Below are 15,347 nucleotides of genomic sequence, written 5' to 3'. Positions count from 1 at the left end.
ACAGGCAGCCGGGAGCACACTGAACAGACCCCGCTGGAGTTTCGGGATTTGGGTGCGTGGCGGGGCTTGGGAGTGACCCGGGTGCTCGCAGCTTGCTGCTCCTGCTGGGGAACGCATCCCTTTGACAGACCTGCAGCAAACACCCGTTGCTTCTCTGGTTCTTGTCGAGATGTGACTGCAACGGGCTCCTTGCGCTTTCTGCCTGCCTGGCCTCGTGGCAGTCCGGATTGAAGAAAGGAGCACAAAGGCCCTGGGGCGGCCTCACCAGGGCGAGTGGCTCTGTGCTCTGGGGGCAGCGGGATGGCTCCTCCCTGGGGGCGCTGCCCTGAGCCGCAAGTCTTCAAGTTACTGCAGTGACAGCAGGGGTTTGGGAGGTGAAAGTGCCTGAAAGGGGAGGGCACGGCCTCCACCACTGCTGACAGGAGGCCCCAGGCCTCCCAGACACCCACGGTGCCCGAAGTGCAAGCAGAGGGAGGTTTGTGCAGCAGGCAGATAAGGCAGCAGGCTGGGAGGAGCGAGATAGAGGCTGGAGGTGGGAGCAGAGTGCCCGCAAGCAGCTATCTCAGAGGTGTTTGAAACGCCCTGCTGTAGCCCTGTGGGAACTCGATTTTAACTCCATTTACATCCATAACTCCTGCCCGGAAAGGTCTCGGGACAGCTGTTTTTCTGGCTGAGGTACAACTTTGGGGTAATCTGAGCAGTGTGAATGCTCCTCTGCCCTCACCCAGGGGTGAGGTATGCTCAAAATGCGGGATAAAAATAAAAACCAGTGAGCCAGCCCTTGGTCTCCTGGCAGAGGGCTTCATTTACCAGGTGAGGGAATGCAAGGGGCAGAGGTAAGATCACACCAGTGAAAAACTGAGTTCCTTAACGGATGGGGCATTAAGCACTTGCTTGGTCTGAGACATTTACTCCTCAGCAGAGTGACTTTGGCTGTGCAGTGGATCCGGCAGCTCTTGTCCTCCTGCTTGGCTGCTGAGGCTGCGAACCCCACGCAAGGTCTGGGGCAAATCACAGAGGTGCTGTGTTGAGAAGCGAGGTGTTCAAAACCCTGATGACAGCCCTGCTGCCGGGCTGAATGGCGGACAGGAGCTCGTGCGCTGTCCTGTCTGCGTTCCCGTCTAATTGGAGTACTTAATTGGTGTGAGCACACGTGCCTAACTCTCTGGTTACACGCCTAACAATCTCACGCTCTTCTTTCTAGCACAGCCTCTGCTGAGAAGCCTCCCTTCAGCTGCTGTGTTTTGGGCAGAGCCTGTTGGAGGAGAGCATCAGGGATGCTGGATTTTGTTCCGTTTGTTGCTGGCAGGCTGGAGGGGAAGCGGTTTTGCTCCACTGTGCTTCCAAAAAGCGCGTTGCTGCCTCAGGTCTCAGGGAAAAGGGGCAAATCTTGATGCTGTGCAACATCGAGGCTGCTGGCGCTAGAGAAGGGGTTAAATGACTCGGAGGAGTCCTTTTAGGGCTCTTTATGGTGGCGTGGGAGTGCTGTGGCTGGTAACCGCATGTACAAGCATCAGCTCGGGCAGAAATCAACTGCACAAATTTTCTACGCGGCCCGTCTCCCCCTCGTTTGTCTCCCCTCCTGCCGTGCAGCTGCCTCCTCTCTATGCCAAGCAGCTGCTTTCTGGGGCTAAAAATGCTTTCTGGGGCTGAGAAGCTCCAGTGGTTTGGTAAGGCAAGGGTTTGTACGGGTGCATCGGTGCAGCTTTGGGGTTGCTTCACTGGGCCAAGTCCCCAGTCACAACAAACAACCCTGGTAGTTAAACAGACCGAACTGAAGGACAGCTCGGAAACAGCTGCGGCTTGCTTTAAGCACGCACTTATCAGGCTTGTATCTCGCATTCCTGGGGAAGGCGCTTTCTGCAGCTGGAGGGCTCTGCCACGGGAAGGGTTCAAACCCCAGGAGCGGGTTAAGTGGCTCTTTGCCCTGACAGCTCAGGTTTCAGCCCCGCATGCCTTCACCAGCCAAGAGCCAGCTGGCAGCAGAGGGCTGACAGGTTATAAAAAGAAAAAAAAAAAGAAAGCCAGCACCCTCCCTCCTTCCTCCTTAGTTTCCTACTTCTGTGCTTAACCACGTGGCGCGTCGGGGCTGGCGGAAGAAAATCCCGGGCTGGGTGTGCCTGATGCTCTCCTCAGCTGTTGACCTCTGTGCCTATTCCTCCTCTTCTTCACAGCCGGGTTTTGATAGCTTGGGCCCAGCCCTGTCTGCAAATCTACTTTTTTGGTCGTTTTTCTGCCCTTTTAACGCATCTCCCCAGCCTGCGTGCGGTGACGTGCTTGGGAAAAGCCCGTCTCCTGCAGGTCAGTGCCCGCGCTGTTAAAACCCGGGTGCTGCGGCAGCCGGGTCTTGCTCATGTGCCGCAACGTGCTTCCTTCCCTCGAGCAAATCGCCATCTCGGGCTGGCCCGCTGCAGTCCTGGCAGCGTTTTCAGCAGCAGCCACGTAGGGAGGATGCTTTTATTAAACAGCAGTTCCGTCTGCATCACGCTACCTCGGCTTCTTGCGCTGCTGCTGATTGCCTGGAGCGGGTGAGATGCCTCCCTCCGCTCCCATTGACCTCTCCAGCTCTGCGCCCGCAGCCCCGGGATGCTCCTGCGATTGCAAAGCGAGATTTCATCCTCTGCCAGCTGGCAAATCAGTCTCTGCATCGCCCCGAGCCCGCAGCGGGAGAGCAGCGGTTAAACGCCGCCTTAATTCGGCTTGGGGAGAAACCTCTCAGCAGGAGGAGAAAAAAAAACTAGCCAAGCCTGAAAGTCTTCGGTGTAAACAGCCCCAAATCCATCGCTGGGAGCACAGACCTGCTGTTTTGTGATCCCTGCTCCGGTGGCTTCGTTTTCCCTTGCTTTTTTCAGCTGTTGCTCTGACAAACCTCCTGGAAATTTGCTCCGGGGGGTCACCACCTGCCTGCGCCCTGGGGCTGCTCCCTTTGGGTGGCTCCGTGCTGCCCCCTCTTGCCTCTCCCTCCGTTCCCCGTGCTGCGAACCAGAGCTTGGAGGAGGAAAGATGGGTGTCCGGTCCAGCAGGCAGCCAAAGGAGCTCCAATGTGGCTGAAAATAAGTGGCCGAAAATGAGAAGAAAAGGGGAAGAGGAAGGACGAATACTCTCTTTTTTTGGGGGGGATAGAGCGTGAGTGCAGCATCTCTGCTGCCTCAGACTGCAGGTAGCAAACCCCAAACGCCCTCCCCATGCCAGTGGGCAGCCAGAGCTGCTGGCTGGGGGTTACGGGGGCTGCAGCCCTTCCTGGCAGCAGCATTAAGTACGTTTTTGGGGTGGCTGCTAACGGTGGCGGTCCTGGGAGCGTTATGCAGGAGCACAAAGGCGTTGTGCTGAGGATGCAGGTAGCCGCTGTGTGTCAGCGGCGTGCTTCCAGCCATCAGCCAGGAGCCATCGACTTGCTCAAATCGCTGAAAGGAGCCAAAATGCACAGCGCTGATGCTAGGAGGCCTTTTTGGACTACATATCAATTTTTCTACGGTACAGTGGTCAAGAAAGGGCTGGCTTGCCCGTGTCTTGCAGCTGCTGAAAGCTTTCAGCAAGCCTTTCTCCTGGAGGTGCTCATGTCCCTGTGGAAATTTCGAGAATGAGTTTTAGGGATAAAACTATTAAGCAGATCAAGAGTGCAGGTGGTGGTGCTCACATCTCACCCGCTGCACAGCACACGTGGGGTTAGCCGAAATGATGCTGAACGGCACCTGCGGTCATGGCTCTGGCTTACGGGAGTCCAGGGTTTCCCATCCCAAGGTACCTGCAGGTTCCCTGCTCCAAAATGCCATGCAGTCAAAGGTTTTGGATGGTTTCGGTTAACGAGCAGAAAGGGGGAGCTTCCCCTCTGCCCAGCATGGCACGAACTAGCTCCTCGGTGGTAAGAGCGGAAGGTGGAAATGTTAGACCTACTTGGGCCAGACGAGAGCTGAGCCTTGAAGGATTTCCATCCTGCTGCCGGCACGAGAAGCGGGGCGGGCTGGGCCCAGCCCCATCTTTTTGCAGAGCACGAGGAGCTGCACGGCCCCTCCAGGTGGGGCTGGAGAAAGGGCTCAGCTCCGACGACGCGTTAGCGAGAAAAACAGTTTGCTCGGTGTCGATGGAGGCTGACTCACGGAGAGGCCGTCTCGGGGACGTGTGACCGTGGGTGGGCAGAGCTGACACAGGCAGGAGGGCGCCCGGCTTGGCTGTAGCAAACTCGGAGCAGCTACTGAAGGCGCTGGTGGCTGACGCAGAGCACGGCCAGCTTCCTTTTTGCCCCTTCCCAGCCCGTGAGCAGCAGGGTTTCAGATCTCGGGTAGCTCCATCTCTGTTCCCTTGCGTCTACCAACTGGGCACGTGCACCAGCAAAGCTGTTTTGGTGCAGGAACCCAACACGGGTGGCAAGTCCTTGCCCTGAAGCTTTCAAACGAAAGGGTTGTTAGGCATTGGAACGGGCTGCCCAGGGAAGTGGTTGAGTCACCATCCCTGGAGGTCTTTAAAAGACATTTAGATGTAGCCCTTAGTGATATGGTTTAGCAGAGGACTTGTTAGTGTTAGGTCAGAGGTTGGACTGGGTGATCTTGGAGGTCCCTTCCAACCTGGGTGATTCTGTGAAACGCCACGTTAGCTCCTGGGGAGAGGCACCTTGCTGAGCCAATGCCAGCGCTAAAGCAGGGGCTTTCCAACACCTTCCCACGCCGAAGCTGCTCTGCAGAGCGCAGCTGCTGCCGTTTCAGCATCACGATGCCTCACGTGTACGCTGTGCGTGCAGCCCCTGGGACCGCATGAGTCCCCAGCGTCTCCAAACCGCGAGAGCCTCCTCCTCGCGGCACGTCGCACCGGGTGTAACGTTCCTGATGGCTCAAAGACCTGCTCAACAGGGAGAAGCGACGTTAGGAGCATGGATGCGCTTTTAATCTCATTTAACGCCATTTAGGAGGTTAATACTTCTGCTGGTTCCTACGGGAGCTGCTGGTGGACTGCTCCGACCACTCGCACTGAAGAGCACCCATGCTAGCTGAGAGCTCGGCAGCAGGCAGAGGCAGCAGCACACGGGGAGACCAGCAGGGAAGCAGCACTCAGCGCCGCTGCGAGCTCGTGCTTTAAATCGATCGAAGCGCGGGGGCCAGGGAAGCAGGCACGGACGCCTACACGCCTTCTCCTCCTCTCTTTCAGCAGATGGCAATCCTGCTAACGGCACCGCGTCAGGTCTCCCTGCGCAACAAGTGGAGCAGTGCTGGGGGTTTTGGCTCGCTCTCACGTGCCGGCTCCGAATGAGGTTGCCCAAAATGCTGAATATTTATCGCGGCTTCACCCGAAGTGAGGCCAGTCCTCCCGTACCTCGAGCTGCCCCAGAAGGGGTAATTCGGGTCTCGTAGCAGTGCCTGCCCTGCTGCTTCTGCCTTTAGGGCGTGCTGTGCTCCAGGACCCCATGGCTCGGGTGCAGGCTGGATGAGGAGCTGAAATCAGTCTGTTCACCGGGCATCTTTGCCTAGCTTATCCTGATGTAAGGTTTCCTAGCTGTTTTTTTTTTTTAAATGGCATTTCTTCGTTGTCCCATTCCTCATCTTCTTGGGAATTCTGGCACCGTTCCAGAGAGGGCTGCAAGTCAGACAAGGCACCTTGGCTTTCCTCAATCTCCTCGTCGCTCGTTGGCAGACAACCCCACTGCCCTATCCATGCCCTACCCATGTTTTTAACAATGCCCATAAATATACATATGGTAAAAAAAAACCATAAACCCTATAAAAAAAGCGTGCTCCGTTCGATTTCTGTTACAGCCGACTTACCCTGTCCAAAGGCCCTCAGCAGATCAATAAAACACCCACTTCTGCTTACGTCTTCTGGCATTTGAGGCTGACTGATTACGTCCCTCTCAAGCTGGAGGCAAAATGTGAAGCAGTAAACTCTCACAAACCCCAAAACACACGCAGATCCAGAATACTTTCCTCCTAAGCTAATCCTACCAGCGCTCCCACTAGAGGTTAACCTTTTCCCTCTGAAATGGCAGGGTCGTTTTCGGTTCTGACACCTGAATTACAACAGTACCAAAGCAGAACTGCACAGCATCCCTGGCATGGTTTTAGAAGCCCAGGTGAGGAGCCACACCAGGGAATTCCACCTCGGCTTTCTTAGCTGCTCTAACGGGGCACGAATGCAGCAGAGCAGCCCAGCTCAGGGGGAGGCGAGCGTTCTCACCCCCCGTGCTTGCAAACGCGAGTCTGCAGGGGACTCGAGCAGCAGGAGGAGCACAGCAGTGCGCGCGGGCTCTGGCTATTCCCGGGGAGCACACGCCGTACCGTAGCGAGCCAAGAACGCTGACTTCCTGGGCTCCTTTCAGCAGCTTCAAATATCTTCCGCAGCAGGCAGCAGGCTGGGTCCTCCCGCTCGCAGCAGCTGAGGAGACGGGAGAGTCGCTGGCAGGATTTGCGAGAGCACTCCCGGGTCCGTGGGACACGATCAGCTGTTCAGAAAGCCTGGACAGAAGGCTGAGCGCCGGCAGGAAGCGTGTCTGCAGAGAGGGACTGACACCAACAACTCTGAAAAAAATGGTCTGAGCAAAACCACCATGTGCGACGCGCGCAGAGAGAGGGGCGCTTGTTTTACAAAGCTCCTAGGGCATTCCATCCCCCTCCCAAGCTTTTATTCCTTCAAAGTGCACCAATAATGGTATCTTTGCTTTTAAAATAGGCTAATTATTTTATTACTGTGTGCAGAAGCGATGCACACATCTGGAGGACCAGAGGGAATGTGTCAGCCATGCTATAAAATCTCACCTATTTCATTTACAGGTACACTAATGAGGTGTTTTCCATTCTGTTTTCTTTGCTGTTTTCTAACACACAAGCTTTCAGAACAAAATAAGTAGTCCTGTGCCATCTACCTCCCTGCTCCACCCCTAAAGGATGCTGAATGCACAACCTCGCAATGTGCATTTCAGAAATGGGGGAATGGAGACATGGATATGTTAAGAAATCTTCCCCAAAACACATGGAAACCCTGTGCCAAAGCCATCAATAAAAACGTTTGTTTTTAAATTCATACCTACACTATATCAAAATCATAACATGCTTTCAGTCAATAAGGCAGATCATTACTTGGTACAAATTAAAATAATGATTTTATTGGTGTGCTGAAGCATAAAACATAGATAAAATAATAATAATAATAAAAAAAGATAAATCTATTCCTTGACGTACTTAGTAGACAGACATTTCTTTTTTTTCCCCAGTAACCACCCAGAAGGGATTGTCTTCTTTCCCACACCTGCGTATCAAACCATCTTTCCTTTATTGTTTTTTTTATTTGTTTATTTGCTCCCATGAAGTCTAAGGACTGTGATGAGCACCACGGCTGGGCTATTTTTCCCAATCCAAAAGGAGCACAGCGTCCGTGCCACCCAAACGTTACACAAAGCATCGAGCATCTTCGCAGCCTTCCAGACAAAGCCCTGACGGATCACAGCAGAAGCAAAGAGCATGAATGAAGCTCTACAGGAATGCAAAAAATACAGAGTTACAGGTTCCTCTAGGACATGTTTTCCTCCTGAGTTATTGAGGCTTAGAAAAACCACGAAGCTATCCAGAAAAAGCAAGATCTGAACTCAAAAGATTTCTAATAAAGATAAATCTAATACAAGTTTATTCTATAAATATTTTTTTTTTGTCAAAAGACAAACATTTATAGAAACTTACAAGAAATATTCCTCTGAAAAACAAATGAGGCTACGGAAAATTACAAAGTATTGGTTGTTTTAATTTAAATTTAGCCTTGCACAGTTGGGCTGTGCTCAGTTCTGTCTGTAAACCCACAACAGCTCCCTCGGTGCGGTCGCTCTCCTCTGTAGTTCTCTTCTGCTTCGTAAGCAGTTTTGTTAATCACTCTTGTCTTCTACTTGGTAATGTCTGTATTCTGGCTTCAGCTCCCACGTGTTTTTGTGGGTCCCCTTCACGTTGTAGATGCCTATTTCTCGGAGAATTTCTTTCAAGTATATCTGAAAGGAAGCAAAGCCCAAGTTACAAACAGTTACAAACGAGTTATGAAGGCACCCGACTGCCACAGCTCTCACTTCACACATGACATCACCTCATCTCCCAAATCCCATTTACTTCGTTAGCACGACCGACGAGGAAATAACCCGACAGACAGCAAAACCACGTTTCTTCACATGGTTGAGCAGCGCTGCCTTGACGAGGACCTCACTGAAATGAAGGCTGGATAGCTGTCACCCCCCGGGGGGCAACACGGAGCGGAGCAGGAGGTGCTCGACCCCCAGGTGGGACAGCTCCCCCCCGGCTGGCATCGTGCAGCCCCAACAGGGCACGAAAAGTCAGGAGAGGGATCGGGTAACGCGTACAAGCTACACGAGGAGAGGCTTCATTTTGATATAAGACTGACATTTTTTACAGTGGGAACACTCTGGCTATGTGGTGGGGTGCTCACCACTGGAGGTGATGGCTGTGATCCCACGGGCCGTGCCGTGATCCTAAAAATGGGCCGCTTGAAAAAGCAAAAGGCTGAGATTTCCCCGACGTGCCGCAAGCGTTAGCCGCGCAGTTGGTCTCCAAATCTGTGTGCTGTGCTGTTTCTTACCAAACGACAAAGGCGCGGGGGTGCTGGGATGCTCTCTGCTCCGGGAGCTCGCTGCCGCGATAGACGGCTCGCGGTGCAGATGGCGACCGTGCGCGAGGAGCGCTCCCGGAGCCGGCTGCCAGAAGTCCCCAGCGCTGCAGGTCCTTGGCTCTTCGCGCCTCCAGCTGCGCTCTGCAAACGCTCACCTTCTGTTGTAGGGTGACCTTCGCTGTGAAATTCCCTCGGCCTGCTTTAAGGTAGCCACCGTACCTTTTGGTATGCCGCAGAGATCTTCCCGCTGGGATTTCACGAGCCGGGCTAAAAGCTCTTGGCTTTTTGGTAGAGGAATCAGCTTATTTGCACTAGGATTTTCAGTATCTCGAAACCCTCTGTCTTCTTCTGATCCCATCAAAGCCCCGAGCTGTTGGGTTTCGTGCCGTTTTGCAAAGCTTGAAGCATTTTATTACTGCCTTATTTTTAGAGGAGTGTTGAGTAGGTGCCAGAGAATTTCCGAATACACTCAAATATTAAGACCAGGAAGGGAAATTCAAATATTAAGGGAAATTAGGGGGAAAAAAAATGCAGAGCTCTGATAACCAGTAGTATGAACTTTGACACCAGACAGCTCACAGCTACCACCCTCCTTTACTCCTTATATTAAACACCAGCAATTTGCTGCCGTTTTTTCAAGAGCCATTTGCCTGCTTGTTTGTTTAAATATTAATCAGTGCTGACTTCGACTGATTGCCATGGCAACCAGAGGCCACAGTTTAAGAATCTCCACGTTGAATTCGTAATTGCTTTAGTCTGAGCAATTTAATCCTCCGTGAGTGCTTATATTGAGCAGGAGTTACGGGAACCCTTCTGTTTTCTGTAGCTGCAGTTACACTAAGTGAAAATATCTCCATACTCCAAGCTTTAACACAGCAAAGATTTGCTGATGACCCCAAAAAAGAATCGCCCAGTCTTTCTTCTTTACACTCTGCTCGTGTTTTGCCAAATGGAAAAATTGGGAAATGAGTAAAAATATGCTTGCAGTCATTAAAAATAAAAGTGTCTTTTGGAGAAAGTGATTGTTACTCTCGCTCCCGTTACATACAGAAATTTAGGAAGCCCAGAACATCCTGATCCCACACTAACAATGATGCTTCGTTTAGACGGACGTAGCAAAATGATCCTTAAAAACCTGTCCCAGAGCACCGAGGGCTATTCAGAAGAGACCACTTTGTCCAACAGGACGATATATATACCAGACGAGATGCACTTCTCTTTTCTTAGGGTCTTTTCTTCATCCAAAGCGGCCGTGAATGGAGACGAGGGTGTTCACTGCTGGGATGACTTCAGTCTTTGAGCGAGCAGAGCCCAGCAGGTGGCAGCAGGAGACCGATTTGTCTCTGTACACCTTTCCAAGTGCAAGCTAACGTAGAGATGCTGCCATTATTTGGCAGCCGGGTCACTAAAACAAATGCGCTCACTACAGCAGCAACGAGGGTGCAAGCATTTCTGTACGACAATGCTGCTGTTGTGCAACGCATTTTTTAAGAGGCGATGAGAGCAGGTGAAAAAGCTATTTATATCGGGTATGTGTAGATGTGTATGCTTGCACCTCCACTGCTTTGTTTGCAATCCCTGCGTATGCATGTGAGGTAGCTTTCGGTGGTGCCGCCGCCAGATGCTTCAGTAGATGGCAGAGTGTGGGTGGAAGAAAGACACTCAGATTCAAGGTTAAACTCCACTCCTTACCATGCGGACGGGTTCGTGAGAGTAAAAAATAAATAAAAATGCACTTAGGCAGGTGAAGTAGAGCAAAACGCAGTTACTGTGCTGAGAGAGCTGATCCGCAGCTGGGAGCCAGGTCTCAAGGTGGGATGGGAGGAGCGTGGCGCGGTCCGGGGCGGCTGACAGCTCGCTGCTGCTTGGTGGCAGTACCTTTGGGTGACAATGTGCACGACGCAGATCTTGCCTCTCACTACTTGCTTCACACCTCCAAACCACCCACCCAGTTAAATGAGGGTTACTTTTAACAGGGTTTCAGACCCAGATCCCCAGGCAGTGCCACTTCTGGGTCAAACCTTCTGGACTTCCAAGAGTTTCAATTCAGCAGAAAACCAAAATGGAGGAAAATCAACCCAAACTCAAGAGCGAGAGGAAAGCTCAGCTGCAAGTAAGGGCAGTTCAAGCTGGGACAGTGCACTGCAGCAACCCAGTGTTTGAAACACAGTCCCATTTGCCTCCCCTGCTCTGGGTGGGGGAACTAGAAGTGGTTTTAGGGCAGGCAGCTGAGAACGTTGACCCAAAAAATCACTCTGCATGACCAGACAGTGCTAAATTGTCGGAGCTTCCAGACAGCTACACATCGGGGATAATCCTGCTCTACTTGACCTTACTGGAGAGCAAGTGGCTTGCCCAGATGACATGATTGTTCCTCCCGTGAGATCCCTTCTTCCCCAGCCACCAGGACCCACCTGCACCTTCAGGCAGGCTCAGCCTGATGGTATAGCATCACGAGAAGCCACTCATCTCCACTCCTCGTCAGTGCCAAATACCACACTTTAGAATCTGGTGAGCACTAATCGGGGACCTGTAATTTCTTCTCACAGAAAGATTCTACGTATTTCATATACACGTAATCATAATACAGAAGTTAATCTGTGGGTAATCTGTTTGCACGGTTAAGGCAGCCTCTGCTCTGTTACACATCCTCTATTTTACATAAAAATTGAAAGGCTGCTGTAGAATTATGAGATAAGAGCATTTTTGAAAAGCTGAAGGAGGCATTAACTTCCAGGCTCTGAAAACCCTCCTGAAACTTTCAGCAAGAGAAAACCCCAAACAGACTTAGCATAACCATTACTTAAAGCTGAAATGTAAGAAAAAACTGTAAGCAGTATACGCTATTTTGAAAAAATACAGTTCCTATTAGACCACTGGCTCCATTTCTTATAAATATTTGATCGCTCACATAAAAAGCATATTTTGTTCTCAGCCATTACGCCCAAATCTGGAATTACAGCAACATTTCCAGGGAGTGCTCTGTATTTTCATCTGGGTAGATGACAACAGATTCGTCCACTAATGAAAATTGTTACTCTTCATTAAAAAGAAAAACAAATAAAGCCAGGCTTCCCTAATATAACAGCAGTTTGCATTCAGAAACAACTCGCTTTGGGAGTTCATGATCTCAAAATAAAGATGGCAGCAACTTACATGCAATGTATTCTGCAGCAAGGATTCCACTTGCTGTTTGCACTTACCGTTGCATAATAAAAATACCCTTGTTTATTTGTTTCTTCCCTAACAAAGACTTCGATTCCCTCGGACAAGTGTATTTTAAATATTATTTACCAGCGACGTAGGCACCTAGGACTTCATTTTAACCAGAGCTGCCGAGACAGCAGCAGTAACATTTTTCTCTCACTTCTGAAAATAACCTCAACATTTAGAAACCAGAGGAGAAATTACATACACAGAAAATCTTAGACACTGTGACAGAAAATAAAGCAGTGAACACTCAGCGGAGATTAATTAACAGCCAACCTCCGTGCAGCACGGGGAAAGCGTGCCTATTCAACCTGTTGGCATTTGCATTTTTTTTTTAGGAGGCATAGCTGCTCTGTGAACAATAGGGTCACAGTGGGAGCCAGCAATGGATACTTTATTTTCAGAAAAGTAAAAAAAAAAGTTTCACGCCAGAGGCTGAAATTCCTCAGCATCAGGGAAACCTGCACACGGGGCGAAAACTGGCAGAGCAGCGGAAGACGACGGCCAGCATTTCAGCATTTTTAAATGGAAATGAACGCCATCAGCAACTCCCCACGGAAGTTTTTGAAGAGTCCAGTTAGGAAATTGTGACAGCTTAGTTTTGATTTTATCAGCATGCTGGCTACCCAGTGAATGAAGAAAGGCATCAGAAGAAGATTTGCTTCATTTAGAGTATCCAGGCACGAGGACGCTGGAAGGACACTGACACCTACTGCCAAGATCCACCTGGGAATTAACAGCAGATCCCTAATCCTCGCACACAGGATGAAACTGAGACTGCACAGGCCGCTCGGGGAAAGGGTCTAACAGCTGGAACGATGTCAGGAACCCTCTGGTAAATAAGAACAGGGGGGCTGTCATTGAGACCTTGCCCATGCAGCTGGTGCACCACGCTGTGGGCATTCAGGAGCATCTAATGACAGCAGAGATATGTAGTCACGATTAGGAATTGATCATAAAAGCATTTATCATGTAATAAAATTCATCTGAGGTACTGTGCAAACACAGAATACCCTACACGTCTAATCCTCGGGGAGATGACTAAGACAAAAGCTGGATCATCTTGCCCAGCGTCTGGTGCTCAGTGAAGAAACCTGTGCCAGAAGCACAGTTCCTCCAGGCTGCTTTGAGTCGATGCAGCGACAGGTATGTTCCAGCGGTAAGTGCCTCACAGGGAGAAGAAAACTTTTGTTCTCCCATGGCTTAAGTGGGAGTTGCGGAAGACTATTTCTAGGTGAAGTCATGTTCGGTGGGATAAATCTGCATCTACTTGCATTCAAAATTATCAAGATAGTGACTGTCACACCTATCTCTTACTTAGAAAGAAAAATCCTAACATTTTCTTGCCACTGCCTTCGTATCTTCTTCCTAGCCCTTCCTCCTTCTCAGCTTCCATGATCTACACGCCTTCTCTGCCACACAGATAAGGAGTTGACTCATTAGATAAATGAATGAAATGGAAAATATGAATATATTATCCAACTAGTTTCTTCCAAGATACTACAGCACTGTGAACCTACACGTATTTGATTTGGGTAACATCTCTGTGCAGCTTCTTAACCAAACAGATCGTGCACCTTATACTACACAAATCCTCTGGTACAGATACACTTTCTCCTAAGCATGAAATGTGCAAAACTGGTAAGCATCTCCATTTTCCCCCCTCTTTTTCAGAGCAATTAATTTTTGTATAATCCAGCTGTCACTGTTCCTTCTTCTGCCCTTAGCTCTAAAAACTTTTGAAATTGTTGCTCCATTTAGCAACATAATTAATTTCCCTTAAGTTTTCTGTAAACTGCAGCTGGGTTGTGGGTAGACATCAAAGTCAGCAGTGCAACACGTCAAAAGTACAAAAGATACCAATATCTTGAGAGAAAACAAGCAATACCAGCTGCTACAAATGCTGTTCAACAGAAGCCAGTGACCAATAAAACAAGGCCAGTTTCAAACTAAACACCAAGAGCATGGGCAGGGGTTTGGAGCACTACGGTAGGTGAAGCTAAGGAAATGCAAATCACAGGAAAGAAGTTTGGTAGTCCTACCAAATAACCCGTGCATGCAGAAAAAGAACACAGCTTCTGCAAACACTTCTAATTTTTACTGTGCTAGAACTTTATCTCTTCTGTGTGCCTGTTTGCGATAAAGCCAGCAGACAGAAGGAGATAAAAGCATCAGCTATACAATTTCCTGACCTGTCATCCCATCTTCTCAAGAACTACAGCTGCGTTTGGTTGGCAAGCAACAATCACCCACTTCGTCTGCTGCTGTTTCCCTTCACTCCTGCCTAGTCTACAAGGAAAGCTCGAGGGGGGGGAAGAGAGGAAAGAACTGGAAAGTTTATGTTCATAAAGGAGCTGGCAAACACTGAAGAGTAACACACACATCACGCATGTGTTCATGCTTTTCCTGTTCATGAATCAAAACAAGTCTTTTAAAAAAAATCCAAACAAAACCCAAATAACAGACCTTATAACCCCTCTACTCTAAGACTTCTTTTATTTGTAAAGGAAATTGAGTGCTTTTGGGGGTGTTGACATGATGCCTGATATCCTAACATAAATTCCTAACACAAATAATGTTCACAGGAGACATCACAGCATTAGAGAATTTGGTTTCTTGTATTAAAGAGAACCTAAACAAGCGAGGGACAATTTAGGCTACTTAAACCACCTCTGCCAAGGAAAAGCATACTCACTGCAATGCTTGCTTGGTATCCTATACAGTTCTACAAGAGTCAACTTAAAACCTGGTGATTTCCATTTGTTGTAAAACACATTTAGAGATCTGTTTCAAATGCATACAGTATATGTTAAACTATTGGCTGGATATGGAAGTAAACATAATAGTAACTACAGAAAATGCTTCTATTAAAAGACTACTTGTACGTACCACTGGCTGTTTGGTTATGTCCACCAGGTCTTTAATGTTGTAATACTGATGTTTCTCAAAGGCAGAAAAGAGCATGTCCAGTACTTGTTGTTTATCAGCTCGAGCCCGTTTTCCATCTTCTTTCTTTTTCTTTTCATATTCAATCTATCAATTAGATATAAAACATGTTTTAAAGACATTCATATGTAAAGCTGTATAATTCTTAGTGCTGAACAGTAAGACATAAAAAACTCTATAATAAAACATTGTTCAATGACTCAGTGCTTTTCATCTAAAAATTTTTCTTTTGAGCACTCAAATGTTCTTTTATGAACATAGACTAAGCATTTTGTCCTCAGTACAATAAGCCTTTCAGATATGTATCTCTGCTTTAACCAGTAAAGAAAACAACAACGGTAATCAAAAAAATCAGAAACAGAGCCTGCAAGATGTGCCCAAACCTGAAGAGAGAATTAATATTAATACAGGAATCTGAACTGAGCTTGTATTTTCACTCTGTTGATGTCATAGGGTAATAATAAACAACCTGCAAATTACCATGCTCAGGAAAATCCAGGGACCAACACAGCTGCACCCACGACCACAGCAATCACCTGCTCAAAGCACGCTCCAACGGCCCCTAGACATTGCCTCATCTGTTCCAGAAATGGCACTCGAGACAA

General features: G+C 49.1%; 1 protein-coding gene and 1 non-coding gene across 2 annotated transcripts in view; one reads left to right on the top strand and one right to left on the bottom strand.

Annotated features, from left to right (window-relative positions):
- Positions 1–111: 111 nt before the first annotated feature.
- On the top strand, positions 112–247 carry LOC125179878 (small nucleolar RNA SNORA31). The gene has a single exon (XR_007157893.1). It is a non-coding gene; the product is annotated as a small nucleolar RNA SNORA31 (small nucleolar RNA).
- A 6,818-nt stretch (positions 248–7,065) lies between these two features.
- The window catches only part of GTF2F2 (general transcription factor IIF subunit 2), a 93,529-nt gene continuing 85,247 nt past the window's right edge, over positions 7,066–15,347 (bottom strand). Inside the window, exons 8-9 of the mRNA XM_048046934.2 lie at positions 14,686–14,829; positions 7,066–7,957 (exon numbers count right to left, since the gene is read on the bottom strand). Of these exons, the coding sequence (XP_047902891.1) occupies positions 7,838–7,957; positions 14,686–14,829 (264 nt within the window). The 3' untranslated portion in view covers positions 7,066–7,837. The remainder of the gene's footprint in view (positions 7,958–14,685; positions 14,830–15,347) is intronic.

The sequence above is a fragment of the Anser cygnoides genome, chromosome 1 (assembly GCF_040182565.1).
Source record: "Anser cygnoides isolate HZ-2024a breed goose chromosome 1, Taihu_goose_T2T_genome, whole genome shotgun sequence".
Classification (NCBI taxonomy): Eukaryota; Metazoa; Chordata; class Aves; order Anseriformes; family Anatidae; genus Anser; species Anser cygnoides.
This window is presented reverse-complemented; position numbering and strand designations above follow the sequence as displayed.